The following is a 19,210-nucleotide window of genomic DNA, read 5'->3' on the forward strand; positions in this document are numbered from 1 at the left end:
CGAGCTATTAAGTGAAATAAATTTGTCTTGTGCCATCTATAATATACATTAGCTCTCTAGCTGTGCATTAATTTTCTTGTTAAGAATTATACAACTTAGTCACTAATAAACCCAACAATCATCTTCCTGGTTCTTCGATTCAACACTAGACAATATACACTACATGGCCAAAAGTATGTGGACACCCGACCATTATATCCATATACGCTTGTTGAACATCTCATTCCAAAACCATGGTCATTAATATGGAGTTGGTCTTTGTTGCTATAACAGCTTCCGCTCTTCTGGGAAAGCCTTTCACTAGATTTTGGAACATGGCTTCGGGGATTCGCTGCAATTCAGCCACAAGAGCATTAGTGAGATCGGGCACTGATTCCAAATTAATTAGCTGAAAAATATAATTAGTATAACTAAAGCGTTTGCAACTATCATCTAAGTATTTTACATCTTCATGTTACTATGCAATTCCAAAAACTGTTGGGCGTAGATTCGCTCCATAGTAAAGCTCTGGACTTGGTTTGTGGAAGCTGGGTTTGAATAAAAATAATATTACAAAATATTACCCCCATTTTAACCTTCAGGTGAATTATAAAAACAGTAAATACACCTTTAGCATAGATAGTGGTAGTGGAATGTTGCTCACTGGCTGCCTTTCTTTTCTTTAGTAATTCAAAATTAGGAATGGTAGTAGAAAGCCTCAGTAGCTTTGCCGTAAATAGAAATACCACAATGTGTGAAAAATCAATTTAGGTTTAATAATAATACTGTAAAATACATAAACATTCCATTAAACAAAATTTCTAATTTATCTATAACTACATTATATATGTTGAAAATAATATCGAAAAAATATATTTGTTATTTTAAAAAATGAAACATTTTTACATAAACTATTAACCTTAAAGCAGAAAATAATGTTTCAATACACAGGTTTGAGTCTATAAATCTATATATGTTTGAACGACTTGTTTGAAATTGTCAATATATTGGCCAATTTATTTATTAATAAATATACCACTTAGACTGTCTAATCCTAAAAATTCTTTGTAGTAAAACATAAACCAAATATTTTATTACCTTCTTTATTTATAATACAAAGTTTTTATCCACATGAGTTCTAACGATTCCTCTAAAGTTTCTACAAATATTAGTAGCTATATTGATGACAAAAGCGACGTCAATCTCCGAGAGCATAAGAAGGCGGAACACTTAATTAATCACAACATAAGAGGGCTGTTCAAAAAATACGCGGACTGACGTCATAAAACAAAATGTACTTTATTTAGAAGTTACAGGTCTGGGACCCCATCAAAGTACTCTCCTCCACAACGCACACACTTATCCCAACGGTGTTTCCACTTGTTGAAACAGTCCTGGTACGCTTTTTTTGTAATGTCTTCCAGCTCCTTCGTCGCATTTGCCTTAATCTCGGGAATCGTCTCAAATCTTCTTCCTTTCAAGGGTCTTTTGAGTTTGGGGAACAAGAAAAAATTGCAAGAAGCAAGGTCAGGTGAGTAGGGGGGGTGGGGAAGAACAGTGATCGAGTGTTTGGCCAAAAACTCACGAGTTCTGAAGCACAAATTTCGCAGCAACGCGGTGCATCTTCAATTTTTCGGTCAAATTCTCGTAACAAGATCCAACTGATATCCCACACTCTTCAGCAAGCTCCCTGACAGTCAGACGTCGATTTTCCCGCACCAAGGTGTTGATTTTGTCGACGTGTGGGTCGCCAGTTGACGTGGAAGGACATCCAGGACGATCATCATCTTCAATGGACTGTCGACCATTCTTAAAACGTTCATGCCACTTGAAACATGCCGTACGCTTTATAGCAACATCACCGTAAGCCGTGTTAAGCATTGCAAAAGTTTCAGTCGCAGATTTTCCAAGCTTAACACAAAATTTCACAGCAAGTCGTTGCTCCTTCAGGTCATTCATTCTGAAATCCGCCAAACGAAAAAAATCGCACTTCACTTAAAACCGCGTAGCTAATACACAAATGAAGATATCTGCAATCGGGAAATGGCGTCGTAATTAGCTGATCTGTGCAAACCTAGCGACACTAAGTGGATTTCCCTGGAACCAACTGGAGCCGCGCAATTCAAACAGTCCGCGTATTTTTTGAACAGACCTCGTACAGTTATAGTATAATTATAGTTTAAAATAATAACAAATAATTATAGATCAGAACAGCAATTATTGGCAAAATTGGATATAAATACAGTTTGAAAAAACGTGTTCATAAAATATAATTATAAAGTAAATAAATAACAGTTGTGTATGTAATAACAAAAATGAAAAATAACTAACTACAAAGAGTACAAGTAGAACATGACGTCGTTAACCTCCTGTTTGAAATGTATACAAAGACTTGTATTCTCTCTACAATTAATTCAATAGAGTTAACTTCCTATATCTTGTGCATTATAGAAAACACAAAGATAAAATCAGTCTTTGTTAATAAATATTCTGCTCCTATTACTGTTATTTCTGTTGTTTTATGCGTATTTAATTGACCTTGTCAATAAATAAACATATTAGTTATGGCTAAAACATGTTTCAATCTCACTACTGTTTTCTTTCACAGGCATCTAGTAAACCTCTCCACTCAGACATGAACATGAGTCATCACATATTTTCGGAAGAGCCGAAAAATCAGAATATTCTCACTTGTATCTACTTGGAAATAACCAGTATATTACAATTGTTCAATTTAGAGATTACGTAAATGGCCTATTGAATACCAAGAAGTTAAATAACTGATACCATCGGTGACCATCTGAAATCCATTGAGGACTTTGGTCTGGAATTATTGGGCCCTGGTTAACCCAGAAAACTAAACTGCACTAATTTAAACTGTTTTTATATAAAAGCACACTGCAAATATTTTACCTCCGTAAGATTTAAATAAAAATTGTTATGTATTAAACCTCACATTTAAAACTGTAGCTATTATTATGAAATTCTGTTATGAGTGAATGATCTAGTAGAAATATTCATAAGCCACTAATAGACGGCAGCACTAAACAGATTACTTCAATAATATAGACACCGAATTAAATCAGAAATAATAATTTTGGAAATTAATCATATATTGCCATCTGTTAATAGTTTGGCTACCTCAGGTATCTTATGTGTCAGTCTTTAATACAATCATTTTCTCCATTTTTAAAGTTGAGATCAACAAAACTAGAAGTTTTGTGCTTTACTCAAATATACGTAATTAGACGACTTTTCTTGGCTTGTGTGTTAAAACTCAGTAGTATTTCTATACACATCTTATAGGCACAGAGATCATGAGAGGAAGGCATGAGTTTGACATTCAGATGTACATCAACTTGAGAAAATAGAGAATGAAAAAACAGACTTATCCTTGTCTTTTTTTTTTAACATATATCTCTCCCATCATATTTGACTATCTTTTCCTTCACATGCAAATGTGTCGGTACTAAATAGGTGTGCCTGATAAAATGGCTACTAAGTGTATAATTGTGCTAGATATATGTATTTATCTCTTATATAAAATCTGATTGGTTTACTTTCAGTCAGCTATGACAGAAGATAGCATTCTATCCACTGACCATCCTTAATGACTGCTTGTATAGAAAATAAAGAGAATAAGGCTAATTATGACTTCGTACACTGACTAGACATTTCACGTGACAAGGAAACAATTACTTGACAAACACATCAAGACTTAGTGTTCTCTAGCTGTCACTAATTTAGCAGCGTAAGACTAGAGAGAAGGCAGCTAGTCATCACCACCCACCGCCAACTCTTGGGCTACTCTTTTACCAACGAATACTGAGATTGACCAGCACATTATAACGCCCCCACGGCTGAAAGGACGAACATGTTTGGTGTGACAGGGATTCGAACCCTTGATCCTCAGATTACGAGCCGAATGCCTCAATCACCAGGCCATGCTGGGTCCGAGACTGAAGGGATTGCATAATCCTTTTACTAACCAGTTGTATTCCACTGTAACTATCAATACGATTATAATTCATTGTTACTAGAAAGTAAATTATCTATTTTTAAATAATTAAATTATTCAAAGAATTATTTATAATAAAAAAATGAGGTGAAATAAGTTTGTTGTACATAAAACTGACGGTAAATTGTGATGATTGTAAATGAAAAATACTTTCTTAAGCACTTGTGAATAAAGTATGGTATAATTTATTTTTTTTTTTTGGAATCTCGCACAAAGCTACTCGAGGGCTATCTGGGCTAGCCGTCCCTAATTTAGCAGCGTAAGACTAGAGGGAAGGCAGCTAGTCATCACCACCCACCGCCAACTCTTGGGCTACTCTTTTACCAACGAAAAGTGGGATTGACCGTCACTTTACAACGCCCCCACGGCTGGGAGGGCGAGTATGCTTGGCGCGACGCGGGCGCGAACCCGCGACCCTCGGATTACGAGTCGCGCGCCTTACGCGTTTGGCCATGCCGGGCCAATAGTAAAAATAAATGATATATTTTATGTTTAAAGTCTATTATAAGATTTTGAATATTTGTATTTTGAAAGGTTATTAGATCAATAATTAAATATTTTACATTAATATTATTAAAAGTAAAATTTAACACCTACTTTCAAAAACAATCTAAATTTTGTATTTTTTTTATTTCAAATAACTATTTAGTTATGAATTATATTATCAGATTTATCAAAAGTAGTAATAGACTTTTTACAAAACTTTTCAAAATCAATCCATTTACTGTTGCTTTTACCTTTAGCCCTACACGTTCATTGAGTTTAAAAATTAAAATTTGAAATAACGTTTTTACTTAATGTTTCCATTTTTATTTTGACAAGCCTTTTTTAGTTCATAAGAATATAGGGTTTTATTTTTAAAATATACTCTCCAAAACAAGAAACGCAAAAGGGATATTTTTGTTATTTTAAAGAGAAATATATGTAATAACGTTACAAGCTCAGAGCATGTGATGTTACACGTGCTAAGGCACTGATTGTCAGACCAAAATGACAATAAAAGTTGTGCATTTTGAAAACGGAGGAAAACATCGGATTTTTCGCCAAAACGCATTCGTGTCCAATAAATTTGTTTGAGAGATCTGCATGTTCTGCAAGTGCAACATTCCTATAAAAGTGACAGGTTCCCGGTTTCCATAGTTCAGTTCCAATACAGTTACGCCAAGACTGATGAAAGCACAACGCAACAACGCCATTGGTCACTTGAAAGCAGGCGAATCTCGATCAGATGTTGCCAGAGCTGTGAATGTCCACCCAAGCACCATCACAAGGCTATGGAATCGTCACCAACAACATGGATCAGCTTGTGACTGTCCACGATCTGGCAGACCTCTTATTACCACGCCCGCACAAGATCGCTACATCCGGTTACGTCACCTTCGGGATAGGACCACCACTGCGACGTCTACTGCCTCAACCATACCAGGGCTGCGTAGGATTTCCAATCAGACCGTACGCAACCGTCGACGAGATTCTTGGGCCCCCATGTGCAACCCATCATGATGAGCGTCAACGACGTTTTTCAACATGACAACGCCCGTCCTCACACAGCCCGACTCATCAATGTCTCCTTGAGACACCACAACATCAACGTTCTTCCATGGCCCTCCAGATCACCAGATTTAAACCCCATCAAACACCTTTGGGACGAGTTGGACCGACGTCTGCGACGGCGACAACCTCAACCGCAGACTCTACCTCAGCTTGCAGCAGCTTTGCAGGCTGAGTGGACAGCCATTCCACAGGATGTGATTCGTCATTTCATCGCTTCCATGGGCAGGAGATGCCAAGCAGTTATTGATGCTCACGGGGGGCATACTCGTTATTGACGTTGAGTGACGTTAAACGTCAACTAGTAAGCGTGGACTTCGCCTTTGCAGACTTTGGATGTTCAGCAGTGAATGTGCAAAGTTTCACACATGTCATACAGAACTACCCGGAATAAACTTGTTAACAATATGTCTCAAATTTTGCCTTTTGCGTTTCTTTTTTTGAAGAGTATATATTATTATTCTCTCTCTCATAATAACGATATGAAATGCCTTCTCAAAGATGGTTATTCTAACATTACTGAAAGAGTGTTTATTAAAATAATCTGTTTTTATTGTATGAGGAATACCATTTTTACTTTGTGATCTGTGTAGGTTAACCCTTCAATGTAAAGGATTAGAAGCTTGTCCTACATAGTTAAACCCACACATATACAAGTCAAAAGATAAATAACATCATCCATATCTACAAAGTGATATATCTTGTGCATTTTCAAAATCTTGTGGTTCTTTTACAATTTAAATAACTAAGAATAACTGCCTTCCCACATCAGGATGCAGACAGAAAAAGGTAGTAAAAGGTAAGACATTTTGGGCTTAAGCATTCACCTCCATACCTTTGTTTCTGATTTTCCATTATAGTCAACGTGTCTAATGTAGGGATATCAAGCAAAATCCAAAATGTCAAACACTTTTTGAATGCTATTACAAGCTTCAATCCATTATGACTATAAATGGGAGGAATATATATGTAATAAACATCCAAAACATGTAAAATTAGTTAAACTTTTATTCATGCCATTTGCGAGTAATAGTTTTCCTTTAAAAGGTAATTACTTGAATATCAGTGCTCATAAATGTTTGAAATAGTTGAATAATATATATGTATTGCTATGCTTATAAAGATTACTTTTCTCTGCTCGTTTTGTATATATGGATTTACAACTAAGCTATATATCCCAAATTGGTTAAAACTCAGAGGGCGTTATTGTGGCATTGATAAATCCACGATAGAATTTTGTTTTTTGAACAATAATTTAGGTGAGTAGGAACTCAGATCTGTAAAATGAATAATACACAAGTGACTTAATTTTAGTTCTGATCAATAATGTTAGCATACTTTTGACCAGGAACTACTGATGGCTATATTATATTATCATCATCATAGGTACAGCAACAAGAACATTTCCTTACAAAGCTACTTTGATTAACATTAGTGGAAATTTAGGAACAGCGTACAATGTAAAAGAGAGAACGTTTTATAAAACAAACGATAGCCAAAAACATTTAATAATAGTTGGTATTATATTTACTTTCAACATAAAATCTAATTTAACTTCATTTCACTCTTCAAAAATCAAGCAAAAAATGTATATAGAAATACACCCACACAAAAAAGTACAATTCCGTTAACATTACAAACTTTCTTCCATAGAGGGCGTTCCGATAAGAATTTTTCAGCTTCTACGATTTGCTCTTGAGAAGATAAATGCCAAGATTTTGTTTGAGCAGATTTATGGTTTAGATTGATGCCACAAATGAATACAACACCCCTCTTCCACCAAGGTAAACCTATTAAAACAATACAATATGGATCATGCGTAATACGGTATTATTAGTGCTTTTCTTTTATACAACTGCTGTCAAGTGGTTGGTTTCATTAGAATATTTGTAAGGATGCTACAAGTAAATCATACATAAAATACACTTTAAGTAAAAATTAAGTAACTGTTCTTGTAGTAAAAGTTTAAAGGATACCATAATTCATCAATGAAATATGTAAGGCACTTTAAATTACGCACACAGTACTATAAGAATTATTTGTTTGTTTAAAAAGGTATCTTAACCTTTAATAAAAACAAAGTCATCATTTCTTACTTTTTCAAATTTATTTAAAAAATATATATAAAATATCTATTTGGTACTAATTGTTATTCATTTTCATAACTAATAATCCATATAAAAAAAAGAATACAAATGCACTGAATAAAGTCAAAGAACAGCTTCTGATACTACAAAACAGTTTACTGTAAATGCTTTTGGAAGATGCCCAAAACTTCTAACAAAATAGTGAATCATTCTGTCACTGTGCTAAGTAACATTCGTGAATATAAAATATTTACACGAGTTTTCACCATTTCTCTGTAAAATAAACTCATTTGAAGAAATATCCAAAAATTTAGCCTTGCAATTTGCAATTTAATTTTTAGCAAACATTTAACATAAATATATATTTCTCTACAAATGTTCTGAAAACCAAAACATCATTACTTTTTCTACAAATGAAATTGTGAAGCAACAAGTTAATTTTCGGCAATAAAAATATATAAAAAAAACTTGTACACTTTATTAGGTTGACCCATCTACAGCAAAAGAGTGTGAATTATATCATGGTAAATGTAGTATTTTCAAATAGCCATTATGAACTATCATATTTATGATATAAAAAGTTTTTCTATAGTGAAGTAATTCTTACCTCCACAGAATTAAGCACACAATATAATGGACTTACAATCAGAAAAGTAGAATACATATGTTTAGTGTTAAAACACGTTTCAATTTATATGTTAGTAATGTGGCGTTTTTTTCCTGTTATGTAATTGCATTAATATTGGAGGTATATTTTATGTGCAACTTACGAAATTTTGAAGTTCCTCCTGGCTCACTTCGAGATTTCTTGTGGCTTAAGGATTTCATTTCTGTAGTTTTCAGGCTTGTAGAAGTGTCTTGCTTTTCTTCAGTGATATGGGGACCTTGTAAGACAGACTGAGACAATGTAATGATTGGCAGGTCGATTTCAGCTCGAACTTGAGTGCTATGTCGAGTACTAAATGTCAAACGATACAACTACAAAAAAAGAAAAAAGGTACAACTAAAATCAGTAAGGCCTCCAAAAGTTTTGTGATAATTTAACACTAGTACAACATTCAAAATAAATTTTGAATGATGCAAGTTTTATTGTTAAAATATATTTCACATTCATCCTTGTGTTATTTGTCTGCATTTCAAAAAAAATCAGGCAAATTTAATCTTTTTACTACCTAAAAGTTAATTAATTTATTGATGATAGAGGAAATAGCACCAACTATATGCAGTCAAAATAAATTATTGAAAACCATTAACATTGTCATAGTACTGGCCTTGATTAGATCACTGGCCCCATCATTCAGTCTTCTTATCTATCACAAAATATTTACAAATAACTGAATTTTCATACTATTTCTTCATTACAACTATATGCAATGCATAGTTCATAACTTTACAAAACCTTCTACAAATACATGAATGAATAAACAAGATTGAATGAATACTAGTTGGTAACTAAACACAGTTTCAATACTACTTACATGCTTTTTGTTGATGGGTTTTGTTAAAAGGCTAACAACAGTAGCAGTAATGGCTGTGACTACAAACAAAATGATGGCAAAATGTAGATAATGAATTTTTGAGACAAAGAATGGGCGTAAATCTGGCTTGCCGTCACCACAAGGTGGAGGAATAAAGAAGAAATCCATGATAAAACGAATCATGCCCAAGATAAATCCAGCCATTAACCCAAAGAAAGCTCCCTAAAAATTAAAAACATTATTGGGAATACTTTTATATAATCAAATCAAATTCAATATTTAAATCATAGGTGTTTTTTATTTTCATTATTTAATTCACAGATTTAAGAGCTCTCTGTCATTAACATTATTCAACAGTTTGAAATTTCCTTTGCTTTATCAATGTAATTATAAATATTTATTGATTTATATATATATGTTAGCTACCATATCCAAAAACATAATAAATCAATGTTAATCTATGTGGAAAAGTTATGGAAAAGAAACTTACAATTTCGTTTATCCTTTCCCACAACAAAGCAAGAATGAATATAGCACAGACTGGTGGGGACAAGTAGCTGGAGACACTTTGTGTATAGTGGAATAGCTGACTGCTATGAGCTTGTTTAACTATTGGAATCCAAGCAATGCTGATTGCCATGTGGACAACGATGAAGACTCTCGGAAAATAAAAACATAATACAGAGATAAACATGAGTTGGTTCACATCAGGTAACAAAATGTAAAATAACCGTATACCTAATTTTACTACTATCTACTTAGCACCCAATGAAATGAAACTCACAAAAAATGGCACAAGTAAATGTTCAAGTGACATTTGCACTGACATTTATATATGTGACTATTCACAATGTGAGCATAATATAAAATTGTTTAATGATAGGTTTTCATCTAAAAACTATACAATTACATATTTCTATCCATTAAGCATCATAAGAATGCAACATGCAGCTTACTTTAAAATACAAGATATTACCTAAAGTTATTGTATTTTGTATGCAAGGTAATTTATCAAAAAATGTAGCCACAAAACTTGATTTCCTAAAGTAAAAAATAGATATATACAAAAGTTTGAAATTACTTTCTACACAATGATTGTGGTTTTATTTAATCTTTTCTTTCAATGATCAGTATTTTAAATTTAATTAATTTAATATTTTACTTCTTTATGATGCCAAAATTAGTGGCCATATTTATAAGTTTATACGGTTGAGACATTCAAGGGCTATGCAGTCGTTATGGTGAATTTCTTATAGTATAGTTGGGGATCTTAATATTTATCCCCCAGTTTTCATTTACAATTTTCTCTCCACCTCCCTTTCTGCAATCCTTTTAGTATATGGAAAAAGTATTGAAAGATTTTGATTATGGAAAAGAAGCAAAACCTATTCAAAACATACTAAAAATGTTTCGTATAAATATACAGATTTATACAGATTTTGAAACTGATTCAGTTAATCATCACCTCTATTCATATGTGCTATTAGCATCCATCCAAAACAATTAAAACCTTTCTAACCTTGAAATAGTTTCTCTTATTTAACATGTTAGAGGGAGTTTCTTTTGCAGTACTCAAGAACACTTGTAGGAGTTTTTCTTCACATTATATAACACTAAGTAACAAAATTTTTTTCTTTTTTCTTGTTCCTGGGCAGAAAGTGTTATTTCCTAATTGCTTATGCCTAAAGTAAATGGAAAACACCTATTTTTCTCTTCAAACTTTGCTTTTGTGACCTGGGTATTGACATTTTCATATTTACCCATTTTCCAGAAAATTCAAGGTAGATTCAGTGCTGAGTAGCTGATAGAGAATTTTCTCAAACTTACAAGAATTTTCTAGAATGTTGCACAACTTACAAGAATTTTCAAGAACCTTTTAGAATTTTCAAGAGCTTTCCATAGTAATATATATAGGGGCTCACCACTCATCACTTCAATTTAGTTCTAGCTGCCTAAGTGAACATATAGACCTATCTGATTTCATCAGAGATGGCATCAAGAAGCTGCAAGCATTCTCCAGATGCATTCTGCTATGTATGTGGCCAATTTATCAAGGTAAGAGCAAAAAAGTACTCAGTAGCAGCATCTGCTAAAATGTGTGAAGCCCACAAGGCATATTTTGACATGCCTGTCAGGGATCAAGACAAACCCTGGGCACCTCATTTTACTTCTGAGCACTGCAAAAAAACTCTAAAAGGTAAGATGGACAATTTTTGCTTGCTTGAATAGTATGATTTTATATTATAAAAATTTTAGACCTTTTAAAATTTAAATCTTTTTTTTTTTAATTTCCAATAGTATAGAAAAAATATCAAAATATTTTGCATGAACCTCTTATACATTAGTTGTAGATGAAATAAATTTATTTTTAACAACAACAATTTTATTTTGCTATTTTCCAGGATGTTACAAAGGGGAAAGGACAGCCAAGAAGTTCGCTATTCCAACAATTTGGCATGAACCAACTGACCACTTCAGCAATTGCTACTTCTGCATGGTGGACCCTTTGAAATGTCAGGCTAGCAAGAATGCATCTGCTATCATGTGTCCGTACCTTTCATCATCCATTGCTCCAGTGCCACACTGCCCTGAACTCCCTGTACTCACTCTGCCAGAGAGAAAGCAGTCATCCTCAGAAGAGGAGATAGACATTGAAGATCCAGATTACAATTTCAGATGTGCAGCTGGTGAAAGAAACCCATACTACCCCAACCAAAGAGACCTCAATGACTTGGTCAGAGATATTGGTCAAACAAAGTCAAATGCCAAGACTATATTTGGGGGCTGATATGTGAAAATAATTTACACTACAGTCACAAATCTTGAGAAACTACTTACTTCTAAACATTTTTGTATAACTTTGGTACAAATACATGTAAATCTTGATTCATATGTTGTTTTATTCAGGCCTTATGTAAATGAAAATGTGCAAATTTGCTAATTTTTACATAGAAAATAGGTTAGTTTCTAAATTTCATTATTCAGGTAACAAAAGCAAAGTTTGAAGGGAATAATGGCCATTTTCTGTACTTTTACAACAACATAAGCAACTAAGAAATAACACATACTATCCAGGAACAAAATTTGTGTTACATAGTGTAATTAGGTTATATAATTTGATACTGCATGGGTCCCAACAATAGTTTCTGTCTATATAATTATAAGCTCAGTAAAACTAATCCTGTTAACCCATCATTCAAGAATTACCAAACTCGATGGTAAACAGTCTTTTCCAATACAGCACCATAATATCATTCTCTAGAGCATGGCAGATTAGCTCTAAGTTTAGAAAGCATTTATCATTTATCTTTTCTGGGTGTATATTTTGAATAATTTCAAATGAACATTTGCCTGGTTTTGGGTTGGTAAAGTTTTGTTTGCAACAAGTTCATTATTTTGGGGGAATCCTCTATTTGTAGGATGTTACTTGCAATATATATTTATTCATCTGTTGTACATGATAGTTTAAGATTCATAAACACAAAGCTGGACTTCATTTAAGACACTTATTTTCTAAAGAAGGGGGATAACATTACATTAATAAGAGGTAGTACATTATGGAAAATTGAGCAAGAATTGAACAATTTCATACAGGAATGATTTGAATTTATTTTTTCTTTTAGATGTAGATTTCCAGAGATAGATTTATGTTATCGAATTTTATTATTCAGAATAGTTTTTATAAATGGGTACAGTCACTATTCTGTGATGTTGATGATTAAGTGTATTTGACATAATATTCAGAATTTCAACAAAATACATCAACTACTTCAATTACAGTTACACTTTCAGCACGTTATGATCATCTTGGTTATAATTTATAATGTATTAGATATTCATTTATTATTTATGTATTATATATAAAGACAATAACATCACAAAAATATTATTTAACAGATCATTACAAAGGGGCTTATGCACAAATCATTACAGGTAATGGTTGTCAAACTACCTAGGCATATTTTAAGTGATAAAAAATTGCATAGGAATATGACTTATGCATTTGCTTAATAATTAATTCCATCAAAACCACTTTATGAAAGTTACTTTATTTGGCTAGCCACATGATTGCATTTCATTTCAATGTCTTCAAATGAATATATCAACATCACAAGTTATTTGAAAATACATTTACATGAAATGCAACATCACAGTAATTAGATAAATGTTCATCAATAGTATTGGAAAGATTGTGGTTGCACAAACCCTAGCATGGATCAAAGATCATGTCATTGTGTTTGTTGACTTACATTCAAGATTTTATTAAACTACTATTTTATGAATTTTTGTCAATACGTTTAGTAACAAACTGTAGGTTGTAATTCAAATTTTAGTATTATACATTATTCAGTTTCTTAATTAAAAAGTAAATACTAAAAAAAACACTTAAAATGTTGAGTTGTGTGTTTTGCAGAATGTTCAATATAGCACTGGTTCAAATTAGATGTTTGCAGTATCAAAATACTAAGTTTATAGTTTTGGACAAATTAGGAATTCAGATTACCAGTATTAACAAGCAAGAATATAAAATAAGAACCTCCTGTATTTTCTATTTGCCAAAATATTACTCAGGTACTGAATCAAACAATGGTTTCACTCACCTCTATCAATTTTTAGTAATGGTTCTTTATATACAGTCAGTTATGTATATGAAATGTGAATAACCAATTCAAAAGCTGACCTTTCTCAGCCATTTTCATGCGTTAGAATGCTATCTTGTTCTTTCAAAATAAGATAAAGAAAGTAGGTTGTTACATAGGATTAGACAGTGTTTGGATAAATTCATCTATAAACATATAATTGTCACAGCATATTAAGTATCCAAAACTCTTAAGGTGGATCTCAACAGTGAAATGTGCAAAGATCTTAATTCTGAAAACAAGTAAATTATATATTAGTTTACATAATGTTATTTCTTTGATCCATTTAGTTTAAAAATCAATTCTCCTCTGTTTAACATCAAACATAATGCATCAGTATTATTGTAACTTATGTTTTTAATTTTTAAATTTATTTTTTACTGTTTGCAACAGTGTCTAGAATTTACATGGCATCTGAATTGTCTAAGTTTCAAAAAGAAATTGTAATAATTGAAATGCACAAGTTAGTCATTCACTTAGTTAGTGAGCAAGTCTGTTAGAACGTTATACATTGATTACCAAAACAGTGAACGTTGTACATTTTTCTTCAGTTTGTCCCTCAGATACAAGAGGATGTTAAACAAGTGGATGGCTGCATAGTACTGTTTGTTGGTTAGGACTATCACTTGATTATTATTAGTTTGAGAATCTGTGTAAATTTATAAATCTTTCAGCTGAAGAAATGAAATGTGAACTAGAATTTGCATTATTTCTACAGAACAATCAAGAAAAACGTGCCCAAATGATAGAAACTTGTTTAATTGGTTTTTGATACTGTTGTAATCTAATACAATATAATTTATGCATATACTCTCAAAAGTTATGATGTAATAAAATATAATGTTAATTATTCCTTAAAAATATAATTAACAAGCTGAAATAACCCTTAACTAATGGAGAATGCTTAAAGTTAATTAAAACAATATAAGTTTGAAATATATGATGTTGGTAAAGTAATTATTTGAACATAAACTATCAAAATTATAACAAAGCTTCATAAACAATGTTTAAAGTTTGCTTTCCATCTACCAATAAATAAAGATTTTAAGATGATCTCACCTTTGAACACCCTGCATCTCACTAACCATGAGAAAATCTTATATATTCCTACAGAATTTAACATTATTTAAAGTGTCAACTTGCTAACATTGTTTGAGATTGACTCAATAGGCTGGGAGTAATTAATGAACAAGCTTTACAAAATAGAAATACAATTAAGTTGAATCTTGGTCCCCTTAGAACATTCCACAAAGTACAATCCATAGTGTTTACATACAAATTTTGGTCGAGATTGGCTTAGTAGGGTCAGAATAGTTTGGGTAAAAGAAATGAAATTTCCATGATATATCACACACACATGCATCATGAAAGAATGCAATATTGAAACAACCACTTGCAGCCACAGGCTCAGAAGATTTAGGGTGCAAACAGACACATTTTATCTTTATACATACAAGGTTTATCATAAAATAATGAGATATTATAGCCACTACTTGCAGCAGTTTCCACAACACTAATACTACCAGTCAGCACATACTCAACACATAGGGTTATGTGACTTAGACAATTATTTACATCTTATTACAAATGGATAACAATCTATGTGCATCAAACTAACTTCATAAAGGCAGACTTACTTCTCTTCTGATTATTGGCATATTTATCATATTTCTGCTTGTATTATTCCTTTTTATACTTGCATACTGAGGTACTAACTTCCACTATAAATACACACAAGTACAGATAAACTGCTTCTCACTTCTTTCACCATTATTTGACTGCATATCACAGAAACTGATAAAACAAACTTAAAATGGATATGCTGCCTACAAATGTTGAAAATATATAAATAAAATCATTTCTAAGATAATTCATAAGTTTTAAAATATAGTTTAATACTACCAACCTTCCAACAACCAAGACTTCAATCTCTGTAGCTCGTGGTCTAATCTTATTCCAGATGTCAATTGCAAACAAAGTAGAACTGCTATTAAATACAGAAGTCAGAGAAGTAACCAAAGCTGCCATCATTACAGCTAGCATAAGACCACTTGCTCCTAAAATATAGAACCAACTTAAGTAATTTTTCTTACATATTTGCTTTTATATACTGCATTATTAAATTACTTCATTGATAAATTTCAAAACTGTATAATTGATGGTTTACATTTATATACATATCTTTATAATATGCATTCAATTGCCCTTATTACTACAACATGTACACAATTCAATATGTTTAGTTTTATGAACCACTAAAGCTGTAAACACATTATCTAGTACCTTATATGAGTCACTTATGGGTAGTTGCATTTCAGTTTTCTTAATTTATTACTTAACGATTCATTATACTTTCTTGAATATTGATCTAGTCATCTATACTATTTAACAAACATTTCAGCTAATCATATTTTAATTTTCAGGAATATTTTTCTAACCCTTGTCAAAATCGATTTCCATTTGTATTTTCATCAGTATGAACTTAACAGTTGCAGAGCTTGCTTCTGGTTTGATATCATTAATTAGAACCTGCACATAGATTTCAAACCATGTATATTACAAAAATCCACAAGTTATTTTGGGATTAAGTTTCTTGAACTTAATCATCTTCGAGAATATTTACCACTTTCTTTGGACTTTGTGTCCCAGTTCTTAAAGTATGCATTTCTGTTCATGGCATTTAAAAGTTGTTATAATTTTAACCCTCTTCAACACACCTTTAAAATGTTTTGTTGTGAAACACCTGGGTTCCAATGTGACCCCAGCACAAACTTACCACTACAGTATGCTCTGGATAGAAATTCCTAAAATCAATTGCATAACAAATTTTACTATGGTTGGCATGCAATGTGAACAACATAAAAATACATGTATTCTGATGGAAATCTATTGACAGATCAAGAAATTACATAGTTTCTAGCATAAAAATAAGTAGTATTAAACCATTCATTATACAAAAAGTGTTTCAAAACATGCTAAAGTTTTATTCCACTCCTATATTCATGTAATTATTCAACAATATACAATGAAATTGCAAAATACTGCAAAATTCAACTTAAAGAAAACTGAAAGTTTACATTGTGGGTCACCTTGGGTCCAACAGACCCTAACACAAATGTATCCTTATAGTAGACTATGGACTGAAAATCCAATAAACAAGTTATTTACAAAAATTATCTTGAAAGGTTTCTAAAAGATAGAGCATTATAAACAGTCATCACAAGAAGCATGTGTTGAGGATTGAGATGTACATACATGCTTACCACAATGATGTTATAAACAAAACAGACCACATGATATTGTATTATTTTGATGATTTATCCTCTATAACATTTTACATAGTAAAATAAATCTTTAGAAATTTGTTTGTATGGTATAGGGTGAACTACATGTATAGTGATGGTCAATGATAGTATGCAGTGTGTGGACCCCAAATAAACATTTGATTACAGCTACATGTTCAGTCAGACAGCTGGTTTCAAAAACAAGAATTTTAATAATACAGGGCTTCTGCTTAACAATTATATGAATTATATATATTTATAGTAATTACATTAAAAGTTATACAACTAAGAACATCATTGGTGTCTGTGTGGACCCAAGTTCTGATGAGAGTTAAATCATTGTTTTATATGAATGTAAGAAATATTATGGGTATGACCTTGTCCCCCGCTTTCCATTGTGAAATAAAACAAATTTAAACCTTTGTTGCCCATTGGTCATTGCAAGTTTAACAGTGAGAGTAGAATGTCATTCTTGAAAAAACAAAACAAGTGAAACAAATAAAACAGTTCTGGAATTTACAGTGGTTTCTTGATGTACATAACTCATTTATTGTAATGTTTTAATCTTAGGAATAAGTTAAAATCTTGCTTTTCTGTTAATTTCAGGTTTTGCCAAATAGTAAAAGCACACAGTGATTACCTATTTATTTGCATAGGGTAAAGTCACTTTGTTATATATTGTTATTTATAGCTAAAAAATATATACTAAAATATTTGATAGTGTAAGAAAGGCTAAACAGAGGTTTCCAATGATGTTTTAAAACCACTACCTTTTTAATAACCCATAAATCTTCAGTTCCAAATGGTATATTTTGATTCGAGTAGTTTTAACAGTTCTTTTAATCCCAAACTTTTTATTCATTTACATGAACCACAAGTCATACAGTGAGTGTTACATTTATCCAGTGTACTTGCATTTTATGCCTCTGTGACTGATATGTTGCTTATTAAGGCTAGTTAATTCTCCATGAATGCTAAGGTTATTATGTATATAATAGGATTTAGTTCATGAGATTCAACTAATGAAAAAATAACATAAAACATGTAACATGTATCATTTAAAATACAAGTTCATGTTTGTAAAGATGGTGACTGCTCAGTATTTCAGAGGTCCAATGGTTAGAGTTTCAGTTTTCCGAATATAAGTGAAGATTGACTGAATACACAAACTTATAGGTCAATAATAGATGAATGCAATCTCAAATGAAAAATTTAAAAGAGTACATCATGGTTGTGGTTTGAAAGACCAGCCACCTCTAATGGTATGATCTTGTTTTAAATACAAACAAGATAAATAAACACATTTAAAGCTTCCTGTCAGTAAAATTATCTTAACACCAAGCCAATGCAATGAATGAGTTGTATACTAAAATATCAATTCAGAAGAGTGAGGGATAAATGTTTATCACAGCATTGTGGAATAACAATCTTGAATGTTCATTCTATCAGAAATGTTTAAATTGATATCATTATCAAGTATTTTCATTTCAAGATCTAAATAATGTACTTCTACATTAGAAATTCAAGTTGATAAGTCTTTTAAAAAATAGCTTACATACCTTAATACTAAAATAAAAATATTACTTAAATTACTACAAAGCCAAAAAAAACATTTTCTTACTTTTATGAAAAAAGCTATTTATAAAGGAAAAATTAGTAATATAGTAATCATTACTCAAATTCAAAGAAGCAGAGTTACTAAAACCTTGGTTTAAACCATAATGACACAATGTTATTAATTTCAAAACAGAAAAGTTTTACTCTCTAGTCTTTTTTTTTTTTTTTAATATTATTATTAGCAATTTCCAATACAGATACCTTAACAGAAGTAAATGGATGAATTAAAAAATGTTTTAACTCTATTGAATTCATTAAACTGTTTTTAACTTGAGAAATATGCAAGTTTATATGCATATGTAATGGATTTGAAGATTGACTGCCATACTTCATATTACAAGCTAATATATAAACTACATTAGTTATCTTGCAGAATGAATTTGTATTAGTACTAGAATGAAAAATATTTACAGCTAGATATGTAAAACATCATTTGCTATTACAGTTAATAACATTAGCTGCACTAAACTTACTGTAAACAACTTGCTAGGCTAAATTATTGGTAAATATTTGTCTGTTAGTTATAGCAATGTCGCACTTACTCACATATACTGCA

At 31.7% G+C, this 19,210-nt stretch overlaps 2 protein-coding genes across 3 annotated transcripts in view; one reads left to right on the forward strand and one right to left on the reverse strand.

Annotated features, from left to right (window-relative positions):
* Positions 1-6,538: 6,538 nt before the first annotated feature.
* The window catches only part of LOC143255613 (sodium/glucose cotransporter 4-like), a 64,334-nt gene continuing 51,662 nt past the window's right edge, over positions 6,539-19,210 (reverse strand). For both annotated transcript variants that reach the window (XM_076511514.1, XM_076511513.1), the window contains 5 exons: positions 15,660-15,810; positions 9,604-9,772; positions 9,114-9,335; positions 8,406-8,613; positions 6,539-7,338 (listed from right to left, as the gene is read on the reverse strand). In XM_076511514.1, the coding sequence (XP_076367629.1) occupies positions 7,124-7,338; positions 8,406-8,613; positions 9,114-9,335; positions 9,604-9,772; positions 15,660-15,810 (965 nt within the window). In that variant the 3' untranslated portion in view covers positions 6,539-7,123. The remainder of the gene's footprint in view (positions 7,339-8,405; positions 8,614-9,113; positions 9,336-9,603; positions 9,773-15,659; positions 15,811-19,210) is intronic.
* On the forward strand, positions 9,688-14,688 carry LOC143255614 (uncharacterized). The gene is made up of 2 exons (XM_076511515.1): positions 9,688-9,824; positions 11,516-14,688. Exons 1-2 carry the CDS (start codon positions 9,806-9,808, stop codon positions 11,899-11,901), a joined length of 405 nt encoding a protein of 134 aa, XP_076367630.1. The 5' UTR covers positions 9,688-9,805; the 3' UTR covers positions 11,902-14,688.

The sequence above is a fragment of the Tachypleus tridentatus genome, chromosome 7, assembly GCF_004210375.1.
Source record: "Tachypleus tridentatus isolate NWPU-2018 chromosome 7, ASM421037v1, whole genome shotgun sequence".
NCBI lineage: Eukaryota > Metazoa > Arthropoda > Merostomata > Xiphosura > Limulidae > Tachypleus > Tachypleus tridentatus.